This window comes from Clinocottus analis, unplaced genomic scaffold (assembly GCF_023055335.1).
Source record: "Clinocottus analis isolate CAN_PGR_092001 unplaced genomic scaffold, fCliAna1.0.p SCAF_6, whole genome shotgun sequence".
In the NCBI taxonomy this organism is placed as follows: Eukaryota; Metazoa; Chordata; class Actinopteri; order Perciformes; family Cottidae; genus Clinocottus; species Clinocottus analis.
Genome location: NW_027176218.1, coordinates 3,853,834 through 3,870,777, shown reverse-complemented (window position 1 = coordinate 3,870,777; position 16,944 = coordinate 3,853,834). Strand labels below are relative to the sequence as shown.

Sequence of the window (16,944 nt, the reverse complement as noted above, 5' to 3'; positions counted from 1 at the left end):
GACGTTCTGATCACAGTAAATAAGACGCTCAGAGCAACCTGGTTCCTGCCCTCTGATCTGATACCAGCTCAGCCGAGGCCCTTCAATGTGACCCCGAGTGAGACATTACATCCTCGGGCCACCTGGGTCGTGACCACCTGTGTTGTGGGACAGTCTCAAACTAAACACCTGTAGGTTTCCAACCCCCCTGATTGTGAAGCGCAAAGCACCTGCCACCGAGCTCTTCTGCAAGTGGCGGGCCCTGCCATCTGCTCCAAATGTCTGATGTCGTCGTGGCGGCATATTGTTCGCTGTTCCGGAGTTTTAATGCTAAAGATAAAAGGGCACGCAAAGTTCACAGAGCTGGTTTCATAGCCGTCACGGGGCGGGGCAGGTTGGCAGTAGTGTTTGTATTAGCCTGACCCAGATGTGTCACTTCCTTTTTACTGGCATTGTCATTGCACATATTGTGCATATGACTAATGATGAGTGTGAAAAAGTTCCTAAGAAGTGCAGCTCAGGGGACAACATCCAATTCAGTGTTTTGGGCCTGAAGAAAACTTGTTTTTACAGCGTTTTGTGCAGACAAATTCTTCCATCGCCAACAAAGCTGGCCAGTTATTCCCAGCCAGTCATGAGGGGTGTAAAACTAAAGGAGGAAACTGACTTGGGATACACATTTTGGAGGGTTGAAGTTCCTGGCTTAAGCTTGGAAAAATATATTATTGTAATAATGCAACATAATGGAAGCTAATCTGAAAAACATCTCATAAGAAAGTGGGTTTGCAATATGTATTTACCTTGACGTGGTAGAAAATTGAGCAGCAACAGAGAGCACTCGACTGCCCAAGTTGTCTGTCTCTACCTCGGGGCTATGTGTCTGAGGAGAACACCAGGTCTGACATGTTTATGATCCGTCTTTGTAGACTAAAAGCCCTCTGTGTCTCTTTTAAGGAGGTTGCGATCAATAGTCTCCGAGTTGCCACAATGCATTACTTTTGCACTTGCCAACAGCAGACAGTTGATATAAAAAAGGCCCATCATGCTGCTGTGAGCCGACTAAGCCAAAGAGTGAGTAAACTGTGCAAAGATGGAGGCGTAACGGAGTAAAATTGCAAATCAAACAGCATATATTGTAGCACAATGTGTTATAATAAAAATCAATCTGCTAGTGACCTGACTTGTACATGTTTTCTCTTTTATTTTTCCCCAGGCTGTCTCCAAGACACAAACAGATGTCATAACATGCTTGTGCTTTTAGCTAACTGGACGTACTGTATGTAAGTAATACAAATCCTACTGAAAACCCAACTATTAATGGATTACAGCGTACAAAAGACAATTTTCCCAGAACATAATCCTGTTTGAACAAAACATCCAGTGTGGGTCCACACCGCGAGAGGCCCTTGGAACAATAAATACCTTTATGGCTGCTACACGTTTCAATGTCAGGACCTGACTTGTTCAGACAGTGTGAAGCTGCCCCAGTGGATTTCCCTGTTTCACAGACCTCTGTCAGGGGGTAATGAACAATCTCTGAACCACAACCCTGTTCACATAATTTAAATGTAAAAAAAACAACTCTCCCTCCCCTACTGAGTCAATAGGACTTCACATGGCCTGCATGGTCCACAGCTAATCCCAGGAGAGAATGAAAGAAAAAGGGCCGTCAGGTCTTACCCACTGTACTGGCTCACACAGCTTCCCATCTGGAGCCCTTGAATACGAGGCGAAGGTGGATTCACATTCTAGGTGGAGCTGCAGGACGGACAGTTGCGAAGAATCCCAAAGTGTTTTTCCCCCTCGCATGCGTTCTCTCCTCGTCTCCCTCCCTGAATGCGTTTACCTGCCCTAAGGTAATGCGTGTTGGTGCTGCAGAGCACGCCCACCGTGAGCCAATAAAATGGCTTCCAGACAAAAAAAAACAACACATTTGTTAACTCTTCATCTGCCAATCAAAACAAAATGACCCCGTGGGACCCGTTCATGACATGAAACCAGAGACAGAAAAAAGCCCAAGTCCTCATAGTACTCAATACATTTGCACCGTATAGGTGCAATATTAGTGCAAGTGGGACTAAACATGCGTTACGGTGACATATTTTCAAAAGCAAGGATAAACTAATGATTAGCTAATTTTAGAAATAGCTTTGATTGCGCACACACATTTTTTTCCCTCCAAAAATACTTTAAAGCTCCAGTAAAAATACAACCTTCTTTAAAACTGGAGGGGCAATCAGATTCAGCTATGACAGAATGTTTCCTCGTGAGACACAAATACATTTCTTTCTGCAGGCTTTGATTTAAAAAATAAATAAAAATGTTATCACATCTTCCACACCAACGCAGGAACTTCACACGCCAAGGGAGCGGTTTAGCTATTTTCTGTTTATGGGTCAACTCAAAAAGCATGCGCCAATACCCGAGATAAACATCAAATAGACAGGTGAGTAACACCTACTGCCAATGCAGCAAATGATCAAATGAGTTAATCATTAACACGTTCACTGTGAAGGCTGTAAACGGCAGGGTCACAGTGTGAAGAAAATACGACACACTAGACCAAAGTTGAGCTGCTTTAAAGTGTGATGTAATAAATGTGGTCTGCTTTCAGTGTGAATGTGTTGTGTAGGATACTGCAGGAAACTAATCGTAATGTTGTCGGCCGTATCAAATATAAGTGAATTCATGTTTTTATTGCAAACAGCTGTTTGGTATTTTGTTCAGTCCTAATTGCTTATTATAAATAGGAGACTTATTTAGTTTGAGGAATATTGCATTAGTTCATCTTCACTGCTGACATCACGCAAGGATGCAGGCGCAAAATAAAAAAGTATAATTTATTTTAATTTGAGTAATCCGTCATCCTCTGTGGGAAGCGAGAGAGAACACAATTTGCCCGGGTTCTCCCTAATACATACAGTACACCACCAATATAGCCAGTTATGGCATGGCTTTACCGAGATATCCCATATGAACAGCAAAAGCAGCGCATACTTAAGTCTTGTACCACTTCCTACAAAGTATGAGAAGAGACAGGAAGTCGATGAGTAGTGCTGAAACTTTGGGAGCAGAGAGAAAAAGCAGGGAAGCTGCAAAGGAGACAGAATGGGGACAAGTTCTTGAGAGGAAGGAGGAGAGAAATATTCAAGAGTTCACAGTGCTCCGGGCTCAAAGGAGAGAAATGTGGCATGGAAGAGGAGCAAAAGTTTACACCAGGCGGAGACAGCGAAGGTGGCAAGCCCACCGACTTGAAAACCCGTCAGAATACATGGATAATATATGCGCAGCGGGGAAAAAAAAACAAAGAGCAGACCGTGAAAGGTGGAAGTCAAAAATGGGAGGGATCCGGTGAGAAGATGAACAAGAGCATCTGAGCAAGTTGTTCATGAGCTAAACTGTGCGTGGGCGTGATGCGGTTGCTGCTGATCAGTGGCTGTGGGATGCATTTTGTGAAACGCACTGGGAGCTAAATGACACTCTGCCATTACACGGCCCAAAATACACCCGAGTCCAAATGCCGCACAGTGTCTAGTTGTGTGTTGATTACAAAATGAATGGGATTGTGTCTTTTTCACTCAGAGACCAACACGACACCCCGGCACGAGGTAGTGCTTGAGTTAAGAGCAGCCTCCTTTTTCACGGTAAAAGGACTTTCCTCCCTTTGCTTGTGCTAGCTGCCCAGTCACGACTTCTAATAAGTCAGTTTGCATCATATATTTGTATTTTTTTGGGCGGGAAACACATGCATTTGTAGAATGTTACACACACGGAAAATACAGCACAGGTGTGGTGGAATCTAGCATCATAGGAAATGACTATTTCAACTAATTGTGCCAGGTACATGAGGACGAGTCACACGATTCATTATTGAATGAACTATAAAACTTAATAAAGTTTTAGTAAAACTTGCGTTTTACTAAATTTTAAGTAAAAAGGCAGATATTTAATTCATCCTACTAGATTTAATTCATTGATCAGATCATGTACATGGTATCTAAAGTTCAAGTGTATTTCTCTGCTGTTACCAAACATTAAGCTTGTAGATATTGTGCTCAAACAACGACGGACACAAAATAATGTGTGCATTATCCAACTTGCTGTCTAAGTGATTAGTACTTCACATTATTATTAGTACTTCTGGGACAGAGCTTTCCTGATGAATGGGTTTTTTTTCTTTGGCTACCGCTGCATATACAGTTTAGGACAGAAAAATTAAGTGCATCCGGCACATCTGGGTTATCGTTATCTGGCACCATTAGTCACACCGCAGGAAACTTACCCTAAGAAATTAACACGAAGGGCAACAGCCGGTCAAAGACAAATTATTATTATGCAAGAATGCAGCAAAGACACTGCCAAGTAGACCGATTGCCGCGAGTTACCGTGTGTGTGTGTGTGTGTGTGTGAAAAAGAGTAAGGCTTTTGATGTAATTTGAGGAGCTAATGGGAATATGCCATCTACAGCAGTGAGAAATAGAGTAAAGGTTGATCCGACTGCTGTTGGATGACTTGTAACACACTGTGAGGTCCCATTCTGACAGAAGAACCGCTGAGCACAGAGCCTGCTGTTCAGGTAATAGATGCCATTAAGGAAGAGACCACATAGGCTGTACGGCTCACGCAGTTGGCCCGGGAAAGTGGGCGAGCAGACCTGCCAAATTAAGATCAAACACCTCACGAATCTGTGATGAGCGATCTGTATGATAGGGGAAGAGAAGCATCCGTGGCACTTTGGAGGAGCAGCTGGCAAAGGTTGAGCATCCTAATTATATGCAGGATGCCATGAGTGCTCTGAAGGGAATGCATGTGGGTAACAGCAACGCGGGCATTGCATGTTAAATCATTCATTAGATCTGTGAAAGGCTTGAAGGAAGAGCATTGCCAATAGTTCCACTACAGGCCTTAAGACAGACATATTAAATGTAAAAGCAATACTCTTTTTTTTAACAGCTAGAAGTTTCATGTCCCTCTTAAAAATCTATTTATTTAAAAAAAAGAAAAGAATGCATAACTGTCTAAGGGCCACAATCTTGCATCTACTTTATGCCCATGTGCATAATAAGATGCAATTTTTGATCCTGATTAACCCTTACTAATTACAAAAGGGGCATATCCGCCATGCCCTTGTTAATATTGGTTTGGGATTATCTGGGAGCCTCTGCAACAGATGTATAGTTTAGTAGCTTTCTATCTTTTCATCCACAATATTCTGCTGAACCTCTGAAACCTCATTCATGTTTAACATATTACCAACTGGGTAAACCCCCGTTTTAACTTTGATTTGCTGCTGTTACAAGCTTTAAACTGGTCAGGGGGTATTTTTCACTACAATGAAGAGGAGATCAAAACCCTGGACAATCATGGACAATTTACCTGAACTCCTTGGTGATGAGATGAGGTGATGTTCGCCCGGGGCTCAGAGGTTTGGATTCCTTGCTCTCTTCGGGTGTCGGTAGTGTATTCTCTCTGCACTCCTCTACTCTTAGTTCTCCTTCTCCGTCACCGGGGCCACCGCCACTTTCTGGTTTGTAGGTGAAGATGATGGTTGGTTTCTGCGTGGGATCCTCTGGCTTGGCCTCGGTGAACCAATGATGCTTTTGGATGGGTGGCGGTGGAAGCATGTGAATGACTGTCCCGTCGAGCCCAACCAGCTTGCCTTTGTCCTTCTCTCTCTCCGCCCTCTCCCTCTGCTCATCCTCATCTTTCCGTCGCCGGAAAAAGCTCTTAAAGGAGATCCAGCGTTTGGGTTTCGAGCTTTCTGCTGAAATACGTCTCGCCTCGCCACCGGGACTTGCTTCACCTTCACTGGGTCGTACAGGAGAACTGGAGGCAGAACTCTTGGTCCAGTTGCCAAAATGCCTCTGGAGGATGTTAGAAGCGTGATAAGGGGAAGATGTAGATCTAGGAGGGGGGAAAGGGGCACTGGGCTCTGACCGGGGGCTCGAGAGCGGGACAGCAGCGGAGGCACTCTGGGATTTCGACAAAACTTTGGAGGGCGTGTCCTTCTTGGGTTTGGAAAGACAGCCATCAGTTGTGGAAAAGAGGGACTTGGGCCGGGTGAGGGTCTCCTTCATGGCATCAGGTGGGAGGGCGTAAAGCTCCTCAGAACTTAAGTTATTGGCTTGTATTGAGGGTGACTCTGGAGGAGACTGTGGAGGCTGGATGGAGGCAACAATTTGTAAAAGCACAGCACTGGCCTCCTCCCTATGGCATGCCACGGTCCCCGAGGACAAAGCTAAGTCTGTGTTGCCGTCTTTACTGCAAGTCGCAGCTTCACTTGTCCTGCAATTGTGTGCAACAGCATTGGCAGTAGGGCTGGTTTTAGGGAGGTTTGCAGTAATGGAAAGAACGGCAGGGGCATTTGCTGATGTAGTGGGAGAGAGGGCTCCAACTGTGGAGCTCGTCACAGTGTTTGTCACAGTGCTAGAGTCTGTAGTGGTTTTAGGATGTAAATTTGGTGCTTTTGACAGTGCCTCAGGTGGAGCTTTTGTCTCCTCAAAAGAGGCTCTCTCTGATGTGCCTTTACCAGAGATGGTTTTCTCTGTTGAAGAGGACTGGACACTCTCAGAGGACCCAATCTCTTCATAAGTATGACTTGTTACCCGACTACCTACCCCTTTTGCTTGTGGCAGTTCCCCACTGAGTCCCAAGAAGCTCTTGTACACAGCTAGGTTGTCATATGCACTTGGATTGATAACAATCGGTACCTTCACAGCATTCTTGGAGCTGCGGGCATAGGCGGGTTCATCTCGAATTATAATGGGAAAAGGAGGCATGCCTGCATTATTGAAACTGTTAAACTTGATCTCTGATAAATTGGAAGATTTCACAGGAACAGTTCTGGAGGAAGAAAGCCCAGTGATGGGAGACGTGGGAGCCGACTTGTGGCTGCAGTGTTGAGAAGGGACCGAAGGGCAAGGATTACTCCCAACCCCGAGATCCACTCTCGGTATCTTTTGGCGAGGACTTGTGCTTGATGTCCACACTTCTTGGTAGCGTATGTTCCCTGATTTCTTACGATAGGTACCTGGCATTGCTACAGATGTGGGTGATGTTGGCATCACGGGAGAAAAAGGAGAGAGAGGGGAGGTCGGAGACAGGGGCTGACCTAAAGGTGGGATACAAAACGATGTAGGGCTGGAAGGCTTTGACGGGTTTTTAGGTTTGGAAGTCAAGTCGAGATTCTGTTCGTCTTTGTTGGCCATGGATGCTGACACGTCCACCACAGTGTAAGGCTTACAGATCAGTGATTTTTCCAAATTCACTATACGGTACGGTTTAGCCTTCTCTTCTGTGGGACTGAAACTGATTGTGACAGGTTGCCCTGGAAGGGCCTGGGGCATCGGTGTGCCTTCTTTGCCATCTTGCTCTTCTAATCTAATGGCCAGGACCGCCTTGTGTGTTTCAGCCACCTTGAGTGGACTCAGTGCTCTACGGACGGGCTCCTTTTTGGGGAGAGCAGTGCAGACGACAGGTGCCTTCGAAGATGTGGGAGAATGCAAGCCATTTCGAAGAGTGAAGGGGGCACCGCTCCCACTGCTCGAAGTTGTTTGAGAATCTTCTGGTTGCGATGACGAGGATTCTTGAGAAGTGGTAGACTCTGAATTTAATAGGAAACCACTGCCTTGCATGTCGTGGGGCCCATAAGGAAGGAGAGCTCCATTTGAGTCCATTGAGGGGTATCCATTTAAGATCTCATCATAGCTATCGTCATAGTCCACTGCACAAATCCGCTGTAGTGAGCGGTTGCGAAGTGGAACAGTATTCCACTTTTTCCCAGCGGCAAAGGGCACCGGAGACATTGTGGCAGCACGGAAAATTGAAAATCGCGGTTGGCCTCGCATACGGATCTCCATGGCTAGTAACTCTTCATCACTTTCATCCCAGCTTTCATGTTCATCATCCTCCCTTTCAGTCTCTTCATCCTCATCATCCTCTTCCTCATCCTCCTCCTCATCTTCACTGGAAAACTCGGGGTAGCAAAAGCGACCACCTTCTGTGCTGATGACCTCAGAGCTATCGCTAAGTGATACTCGTTTTTGAGCAGTGCCAACACCACCGCAACTGATGCTTCCCATGGCAAGACAGCTGGACGCCGGAAGGCCTCTTTCCAATGACCGTCGGTATGAACTACTGATTCTTCCCCAAAACAAGTCCTTGGAACCAAAAAGGGGTGAGGAGCTCGGGCCGGGGCCTAACCCAGCAATTTCTTTTAGGACATCTGTAAGTCCACTGTTGTTGTTATTTCCACTCGGGGTCCTTGGGCTAAGTTGCCCATAACCTTCAATCTCTTCACTTTCATCTTCTCCTTCGTTGTTGTTGCTGGGCCCGCCAGGCCTCTTACAGTTCAGTCCATTGCGATTCCAGACCGTGAATGCTGACGTTTTGCCCTGTTCTATAACATTTGGTGGTCGTTGCAGGTTGCCATCTGAATCCAGTCCTCCAGAGGAGCAAGGCAGCATCATAGTTGGCCTGACGGCGATGGTTGGCTTCTTAGCCACGGGTGGACGAAAGTGTCCTGAGCGGGCAGACCCACCGCCAGCCCTCTGGGAGTTGATGGTGAGATTTGTGTTTGCTCGAGCCCCGGCGGGGGGTGGATGCTGTTGCTGAATTGTTGAGGACCTCTGCTCAGGGGGAGGCTTCCCTCCACTACTCTGAGCCAGACAATGCAGACTCTTGGGTTTGAAGCAGTTCTTGCACTCGCCTGGTTTCCACACGTGTTCGGTGAAGGTGCTGCAGGCGGACATGGCTGCTGGTCCAGTGAGGCAGCCGGATGAGTCAGTGGACAGGAAACCCCTCCATGAAGCTACGGGCTGCAGGAACTGACTGTAGTGCAACAATGATGGACACTATTCCAGCCTCGAATGTGGGGGATGCTGGACCTGAGGAGGAAAACCGGAGAAAAGGGTATAAATTAAACAAATCTTTTGAAAAATTTGAATTGTCTATTTCATTCAATACAATCATTTGACATATTTGCCTCAAATGAGTGTTTAGAAATGTAGTTAATTCCAAAGTGAGACACATACAGGACCACAATATTGACTCAAACAAGGAAAATTCGATCATTATACAATTAATACACTTACACGGAACTGAACTAATGTAAAGAAGATACACTGGGTCAGAAAGACTGAGTGAAAGAGAAAGAGAGAGAGAATTGTTTAGGAACGTAGTGCTACATTTTCACCATTAGGTGGCAAACTTCCTCTACATAGCGGCCCCATCTCGTCAACGAGGCAGTCGCCTGTCTCCTCCTAAACTCTCAACTGGACCGGTAAGAATTGAAAAGCAAAGGGGCAGACAGGAAGAGGATTAAGAGAGCTTATTTCTGAATCACTGTCCTGTGTTGTTGTTGGCCGTTTCAGCCGGGCTTAGGAGAGATAAAAGGTACTGATACTACTCATTCAATCAAACACTCAATGTCCTAAATCCTATGAACTAGATCAATTACATGGAAAAATGGAAATCAGAAGTGCTTCAGCTGAGTTCATGTGCACTGGAGTCTGGCAAATGGCACGGAGGAAGAGGCTTTTTTTTTCCAGCTGGCAGTCTGAATGTAGATCAGTTACATATTTAGCTTTCCAACAAACTAGACTCGAAAGTTCAACAAGTAGGAGAATTGTTAGGAGGTACTTTCATGCACACTGTAGGATGAGTGAAGGACAAGTAGCTCTTCATAAACAATTGTAGTGCAATTCAGCAAAGGCAATAATCCTAAACATACAGGCAATGCATTGAGTTGTAGGCCAGACAGTTGATGGCCCTTGTTGACCTGTAGAAAACTAGATTAAGGTTTAAAAAAAACACTATACCAGGATTTTTGGAATTGACAACTAATGTGAAACCATATATTTTGAAAAACTAGTAGTTTGGTGCTCTAAAAGTGGGGAACAATGTATTTAAATGTTTAGTTTCTACACACTTTACACAAGTGTCAATACGAACAACCTTAAATCAAAGAAAATGTTCAAATCTAAAGTGCGTGAGTATATTACTAAACAACAACCAAACCCTCTCCTTCTCTTGTACTACATATTGGCGATGAGCTGTCAGCCATCAATAATCAGACATGATCTTAAAAATGAAAGGTTTAAAAATTCACAGCGGTCAGTCTTTGTGAGAGGACAAAGACTGACCTTTTAAGAGTCGAGCACGAGCTTGTTCTCAGGTTATCGGCAGCGGCACATTCATATCACACGTGTCCTGTTTTCTTCTCCTGCCAGGTCACACTATGTGGCATCAGGAAAACCACATCCTCGAGGTGTTACACTGAAATATATATATATATATATTTCTAAATTAGACCAGTAACACTTTGGATCAAATTTGTGGGTGCAGCAGTTATTTGCTGTTCAATCAACTTTTCTTTACATTGACATTGACAAATCCATTGATAATCAGTGCCATGTTAAAATGAGGTCGTTACATGAAAGCCTGTTTAATATTACACTGTATTCTGTATGTTACATGAACTAGGACTATTTTCACGTTATTTCCACAACTAAAGCCTGCTCTGGGCAAACCCTTCTAGGAAAGTCCTATTAACTATGAAGTAAACTATATAGCGCCTTAAGAGTGGATAGGAAGAAAGGGAAGTCTATTAATGGCATACAGAAAAAACAAACAAATAAAAAAGCTGTTAACACAATATAGAAGTAAAATACAATTTAGTTTAATTTACTCGTTTGAGATAATCCCCCTTCCCCTCAAGCGCATCAAGATTAACAGCATAGTTTGGTTTGATAATAAACTGCAGACATTTAAAAACAGGACTGCTGGGAGGCTTTGCAAGTCTAATCTTACTGTGGTTGTTACTGTTGTCTTGTTGAAACTGTGTTATTACAGTGATTCTATTGTCGGTTTAATATGCCCAATTAGCCATACCTTACCGATGGAGTCAGGACCAGTTAACTCACATTGCTGGTCTCAATTTTTCCAGTTCAGTAAAAAAAAAAAAGAGAAAATTCCACCGTAGACCATGAAACTCATTTAAAACAGGATGTCAACACTTAAAATGTAATATATTTAGGCCTCTAGATGTTGTATATATACAAGGTTTGAAGGTTAAAGATTTTTATTTAGCGGTTGATTGTTCCTTCTAGACCGCAAGTTCATAGTTGCCTTCTGTACAAATCCAAAAGAGAAGAAAGAAAAAAACACCCTAAAGGAAAGTGACAGGCAAGATATTACAGGCCTGCAACTGCCATTGACTATTATCCTGGCTGCTCGAAGAAATCTCCTTTTCTTCCATGGAGATATATCAATAGTTTAGAGCTCTTTCCCGTAGCCAGGAAACCTGATTAAGTGATATTTGCTGAAGCAGTATTTCATCTGCTGGCTGAGGTTGAGATGGCTCATTCAGTTCTGCTCCACACGGAGAGGCTGCCAAAAGAGTATCAAGCTGAACTTGAATACAATGTTGAATAGGGCGTACTTTTGAGGAGACGACCCATAAAAATGTAGTGTGAGACATTACAGAGAGATGCACTTTGAGATATTGTTCAACTTTGGATCAATGAGTGCAGCATACAACAACTTCAATACGCTGATAAAACGCCGGCCCCCCATCTCTTCGCTCACGTTTTTGTCCTTTCACGAGTGACCCCGGGCCTTTGTTTCATCAAATAAGGCCGAAACTCGGCCTCACTGTGCGGCTGATATTGACAAGGGGCTTCTTCTCATCCATCCAACAAGGTCACAGGTGTCACATCCCGTTCGGAAGGATGTTCCCGTGACCGACGCCCCTGGACCTGCCCAGCGCCAGACACAATGAAGCAGGAACTCCTGGAACAAACTTTGCTGATCGAGCTGCGACGAGGGCAGGGGGAAGATTTATCCCGTCGCACCGTAAAAGGGCCCGCATCATCCCAAAACGCTGCCGGGGGGACGTGACAACGCGAGCAACAGAACGCGACTAGTTCTGTTGCAGACTTTCAAAACTTCATGGAGAACCAAAAGCACAGCCCCAGTCCCCCCCAAAAAATAAAAAGAGTTGCGTTATGTAATTATTTTAAGTGTGTTGCTCCCTCGATGGAACAAAAGCAGTACTTTGCTCATTTACGACAGCGTCCAGAATCATTTTCTCTACTCCGTCGCCTCCTTAGAAAACAACAGGACATATTTAAGACGTCGTAGTGCGCAGCTGTGACTCAGCTGTTGCACAACTGTTTCTAATGAGAACAAAAGGAATAGCAGAGGAAGGCATGAAACAAGTGCAATTAACACAGATTTAAATATGCTTTTTTTTTTCTTGCACATCGAGACAAAGCTGCATTTGCTTTTAGGAGATCTACGCCAGACAGAGGCTGACTTTGTATCGGCTTTATTTCTTCCCTGACAGACAGTAAAGAGAGGCGAAGGGAAGAGTGTGGGGGGTTTGCAGAGGGAGACATTTTTCTTTTGAAATCAAGATAAAGACTCCTTATTGAGTTTACTTTTTCTCAAAGGAGCGAGATGGAAATATGAAAAGCTTCTCCCTCGCTGCGTTCGTATAAGATTATTCAGTTTTCCAGACTTTTGTGTTTCTGATCACGCTTCTGAGAATCAAGAAACATCCAATGTGTGTCACACAGACCCCCCCACACCCCACCACCACCAAGTGGAAGGATGTGACAGAATATTTTGCGTTTTCCCTCAGCCACCATTTCCCTTCCCTCTACAGTCGGTGCTGATGTGACACTCCCTCTACCAGCCAGGGATAAAAAGAACAAAAACATACTTCTATTTGAGTTTGTCATTAAGCCGTAAGGCAAATATTGGTGCCACGTTGTTACCGACGAGACCGCACGTCGTTTTCTTTTTCATCCAGAATGACAGTTTTGCCTGCAGGAAAGCCACCGTCCCATCTGCCCAACAATCCTTTCCTCCATCAAGCAGTCCAGTATTTCCAGTTCACACAGCTCACATCATTAAAACGTGATGACTCGCAGACGCCTTTTTTGTGTGTGTGTGTGTGTGTGTGTGTGTGTGTGTGGAAACGAGCGGAGGAGACCTCTCTGAAACGAGCAGCCCCTCCTCCGTCTTATGTAATCGTGTTTGTTTGAACATGAAAAATGATTCTCTCCACGGTTAAACTCATCGCGGTTAAAGTGTTCCTACTCGTGCCCATCAGGCAAACAATGGACTGCTATTTTTGTGTTCCCTTCATTATGTAACAGACGTTACACAACACAGTAGAAACGGGAGGAATCGCAAAACCGCACATCTGTAAAAAAAAAACAACACACAACACATTCAGTATTAGCGGTGATTTGTTGCATAAACATGAAGAAACACACACAATATTGTATAATCTGTGTCCTCCTTAGGTGGGATTGTTCAACAATATTCTCTCTATAATAGACGTTGTGTTATTGATCTAGTTTTTTGCGTGGGTCCTCACTGTGACTCTGCAACATATTTGATTGGAGCGCTATGAAGCGGCACTAAGATGCAGGCAATTATTGGAAAAACATGGTGCAGGCGACATATTTTCTTTCTCTTCCTGCAGATTTTTCTGCCTGTTATTTTCCCCCCTCATGTTTCTGACATTATTCTGACTCAACCTCTAATATTTGACACAAACAATAATCCTATATTGCATTCTTAAAAGTGTAGAAATAATAATACAAATTTTTTAAAAAGCATGCGTGCTCTAACTTGTCTCCATTGGTGAAACATTGGTACTGATGTCTGCTTAGTTATTCTCCTCAGTCTTGTTTTTGTTTATCACTTCCTTGTCATGCATATTTGATGAGGCCGAGGCATTAGTGTCGATCATTTAAATGGATCCCTCATGTATAAAGACGAAGAGAGCTGAAGGAACGCCCGCTCTCCGTCAGAGAAGTAATCGTATCCTGTCGAATGAGATTTAGAAAGAGAAAAAGAAAAGTACACAATCAACGTGAAGCGCATCTATTTATCTATTCCCAGAACAAATGTGCGATTAAAGATCACGATTCACTGGATGCGCTTGAAGCAGTGAGTTTGTCTTTAGTTGCGCTTTCCGTTGCTGCTTTTGTAAACCATTTAATAAAGTCAACAACACAAAAAAATGTCGAGGCAGGAAGTTGAACTTCCAAGTTCATCGTCATTTTTGTTAAAACACAAGCAAATATTTAATTGTGGGTAATTTAAACTGGCAGCTTGAAGTTAGACTGTGGAGTTGAGAAACCAGGCTCGGGTACGGAGCCTGTCGTGTGTGTGTGTGTGTGTGTGTGTGTGTGTGTGTATCATAAGAAGCGCTAGAGAATGTGTATTTGTTCGCTCTACAAGTTCAATTTTCCCTACATGCACAGTTCATAGGAAATGCATTTGACAAGCATTGAAAAATACTGACGTGCACACAAACAGCTGTTTCTGGAGCAAGTCGCTGTAAAAGGTGAAAGGTCAGGCTTCAGGTGCCGTGATGCAGAGGCTGCCCTCGTTAGAGCCTCAGCTGACCTCCAGTCTGCCCTCCCGCCTCCTTCTCTCCTCTCATGCTCGACTGTCTTCCGCTCACTGAAGCTTTTTTGTCTTTCTTCCTACTCTATTCTCCCTCTTCCAAAAGTTTGTCTTTGTCCTTTGTCTCTTTCCGCCCCGTCTCTTCTCTCTTTCTCTCCATCTTCTTGTCTCTTCCCACTCACTTTTTAGTCAGGCAGTTTCTCTTCAGGCGGTTTCCCCCTCTTTCACTCTGTCTCCGTCTTTCTCTCTCTCTCTCTGTCTTCTGAGATATGCAAATCTGCTTCCCTTCTGCCCGCCTTGCCTCAAACAGAACTTCAACATGCGACTGAATCACCACCAAAACACAAACAGGGAATGGCTCACACGCAAAAAATCATTAAAAAAATATACAGAGCCACCACACACACACACACACACACACACACACACACACACACACACACACACACACACACAGTCAGACACTTTAACTGCACGAGTTACCTAAACAAAGTAATATATAATAAATATTGTGACCATAAAAACTTCAAATCAATGGCCCGATTTGTAACTTTTATATGAGATTCCATCACTTATGAAGGCCGGCAGCTTCAACTAAATAAATACAGTAAATAAATAAATAAATATCAGGCTTTAAAATATGAATGGGGGAAGAAATACAGCCGGCTGTTTGCCCATTAGGACCCCAGTACCACCACGTCACAGAGGAAGACATCATTTGTCTTTCTCTATATGAAATCGGTCCGAAAGAAACACAGATAAACACTGTGACCTGTGTGTTTGTCCGTATTTCCACTCATGCGGTGGTTGCGGAACAAGCGGCGGCTCCTCTCCGCACGTCCAAACGTCCTTGAGCGAGACGCCGGACCCCAAAGTACTCGCGATGGTTCAGGCCAGGACTTTGCTCGGTAGCTTCCTGCCTTTTGCAAAGTGCTTTCCATAACAGCGGTTCAGTCCATCCATAAATTGCATTGTGTGCTGGAACGGTTCCCATAGCCGCTTAATGCGTCTGACGCAGCAGCGCCTCGTGCACAAGCAGCAACCTGTTTAAAATGAGACTTCTCTTCACTGTGACGTGGCTATATTGAGGATTTTTTTTAACTTTATTTCTTATTTTTAATTATGGATCCAACTGGTGGTTATTTTTTAATTACTGATTAATCTGACGGTTTCTTTCTTCATGGATTGATACAGTGTTTTGTAGACAAAATGTCAGAAAACTTGAAAAATACCATAAATTAAAAAAAAAAAAAAAAAAGCAATATCAACCACCAACGTGATTTTATTATTTATACAGTTGAAACCACAGAAGATGAAAATAAATCTTGTCATAGATGACAAAACTAATTAATTTCTGTAAATGCAATAATAAACCCGGCCCTAGAATTAATAAATCCACATGTTCAAACTAAAACTTAAACTGTGCAGTTCATGGTTTTCATCTGTGTTCAGTGGACGTGAGCGTTCCCATCTGTGCCGTCACAGATTCTGATTTGTGGGTTTAGGCCACAAGAAGATGTAAAGAAATCTCACAGCTGTATGAAGGCGAGCGAGCCTGCTGGCATACGCTGAGCTTGCAAAAAACACACGCACACAACAGACACATAGTCACACACAGGCAGGCCTTCACGCGCATGAGTCGATCCCATGTTCCCACTAAAATGCTGGAAAATCCAGTGGTGCCAGTTGTGGCTTTCACTCAGTTGCAGCGATCTGAAAACAACAAACCAGTCACACGGACGACAAAACGCCACACAAACCAACAGAGGCTTTGCCTCGTTAAATACAAAGACGGTCAAATATGACGGAGGGGACCTCCAGAGCGGGTTTCAGCTGGGTTTTTTCCCGACACTTGCTGGCACATAGTTAGCCGTTCATAGGAGTTGCGGTGTGACCATCTGCTCCCGATTCGATAGCAGCGAACACACGAGTGCCAGAAGAGATGGCGCTCGGTGCCACGAGCACCGGGACACAAGAACCCCGCGGGAACGCCGAGCGAGACCTGCGCGAGGATAAGAATAACTTCTGAGGATAGAACTTCAGACACTGAAAGCTACCCCGGTGAGACGGATGCATGAAACATTTCCCACTGCGCGTGACTGAAGATGCAGGAATAGTTCAAGAAATCAATTTAGCATGCAGTGAACCAGTGATTCCAGAAATACGGTGAACGTGAGAGCAGATGAGAAGGACTCCTCAAACTTGCATTCCCTCTCCCGGCCAGCAGGGGGCGACTGCTCCGGTTGCAAAAGTAAGATTGAGAAAATGACCCAACTTCTCAGTTTCTTTAAGTCATTAAACATTGTAAACGGGAGTTTAAGATCTCAAACGCTAAGTTCAAGTCTTCTTCAATACATAAAAATATTAATTTTGTAAATTATGGTCCACTCTAAAGTAAAAAAGACTACGAAGCAGATTGTGCTTCAGGGCAGGGATAGCTTACGATTGACGACATTTCATTTAGCTGACGCTTATATCCAAAGTGACTTACATTTTTGCTCTCTACACCGTAGACACAAGAACCGGGAGCAAGTCAGG

General features: G+C 44.2%; 1 protein-coding gene across 2 annotated transcripts in view; it reads right to left on the bottom strand.

Moving 5' to 3' along the window:
* peak1 (pseudopodium-enriched atypical kinase 1) overlaps positions 1-16,944 on the bottom strand; it is a 90,646-nt gene that overhangs the window by 17,099 nt on the left and 56,603 nt on the right. For both annotated transcript variants that reach the window (XM_068602850.1, XM_068602851.1), the window contains one exon: positions 5,356-8,864. In XM_068602850.1, coding sequence (XP_068458951.1) covers positions 5,356-8,729 — 3,374 coding nt within the window. In that variant the 5' untranslated portion in view covers positions 8,730-8,864. The remainder of the gene's footprint in view (positions 1-5,355; positions 8,865-16,944) is intronic.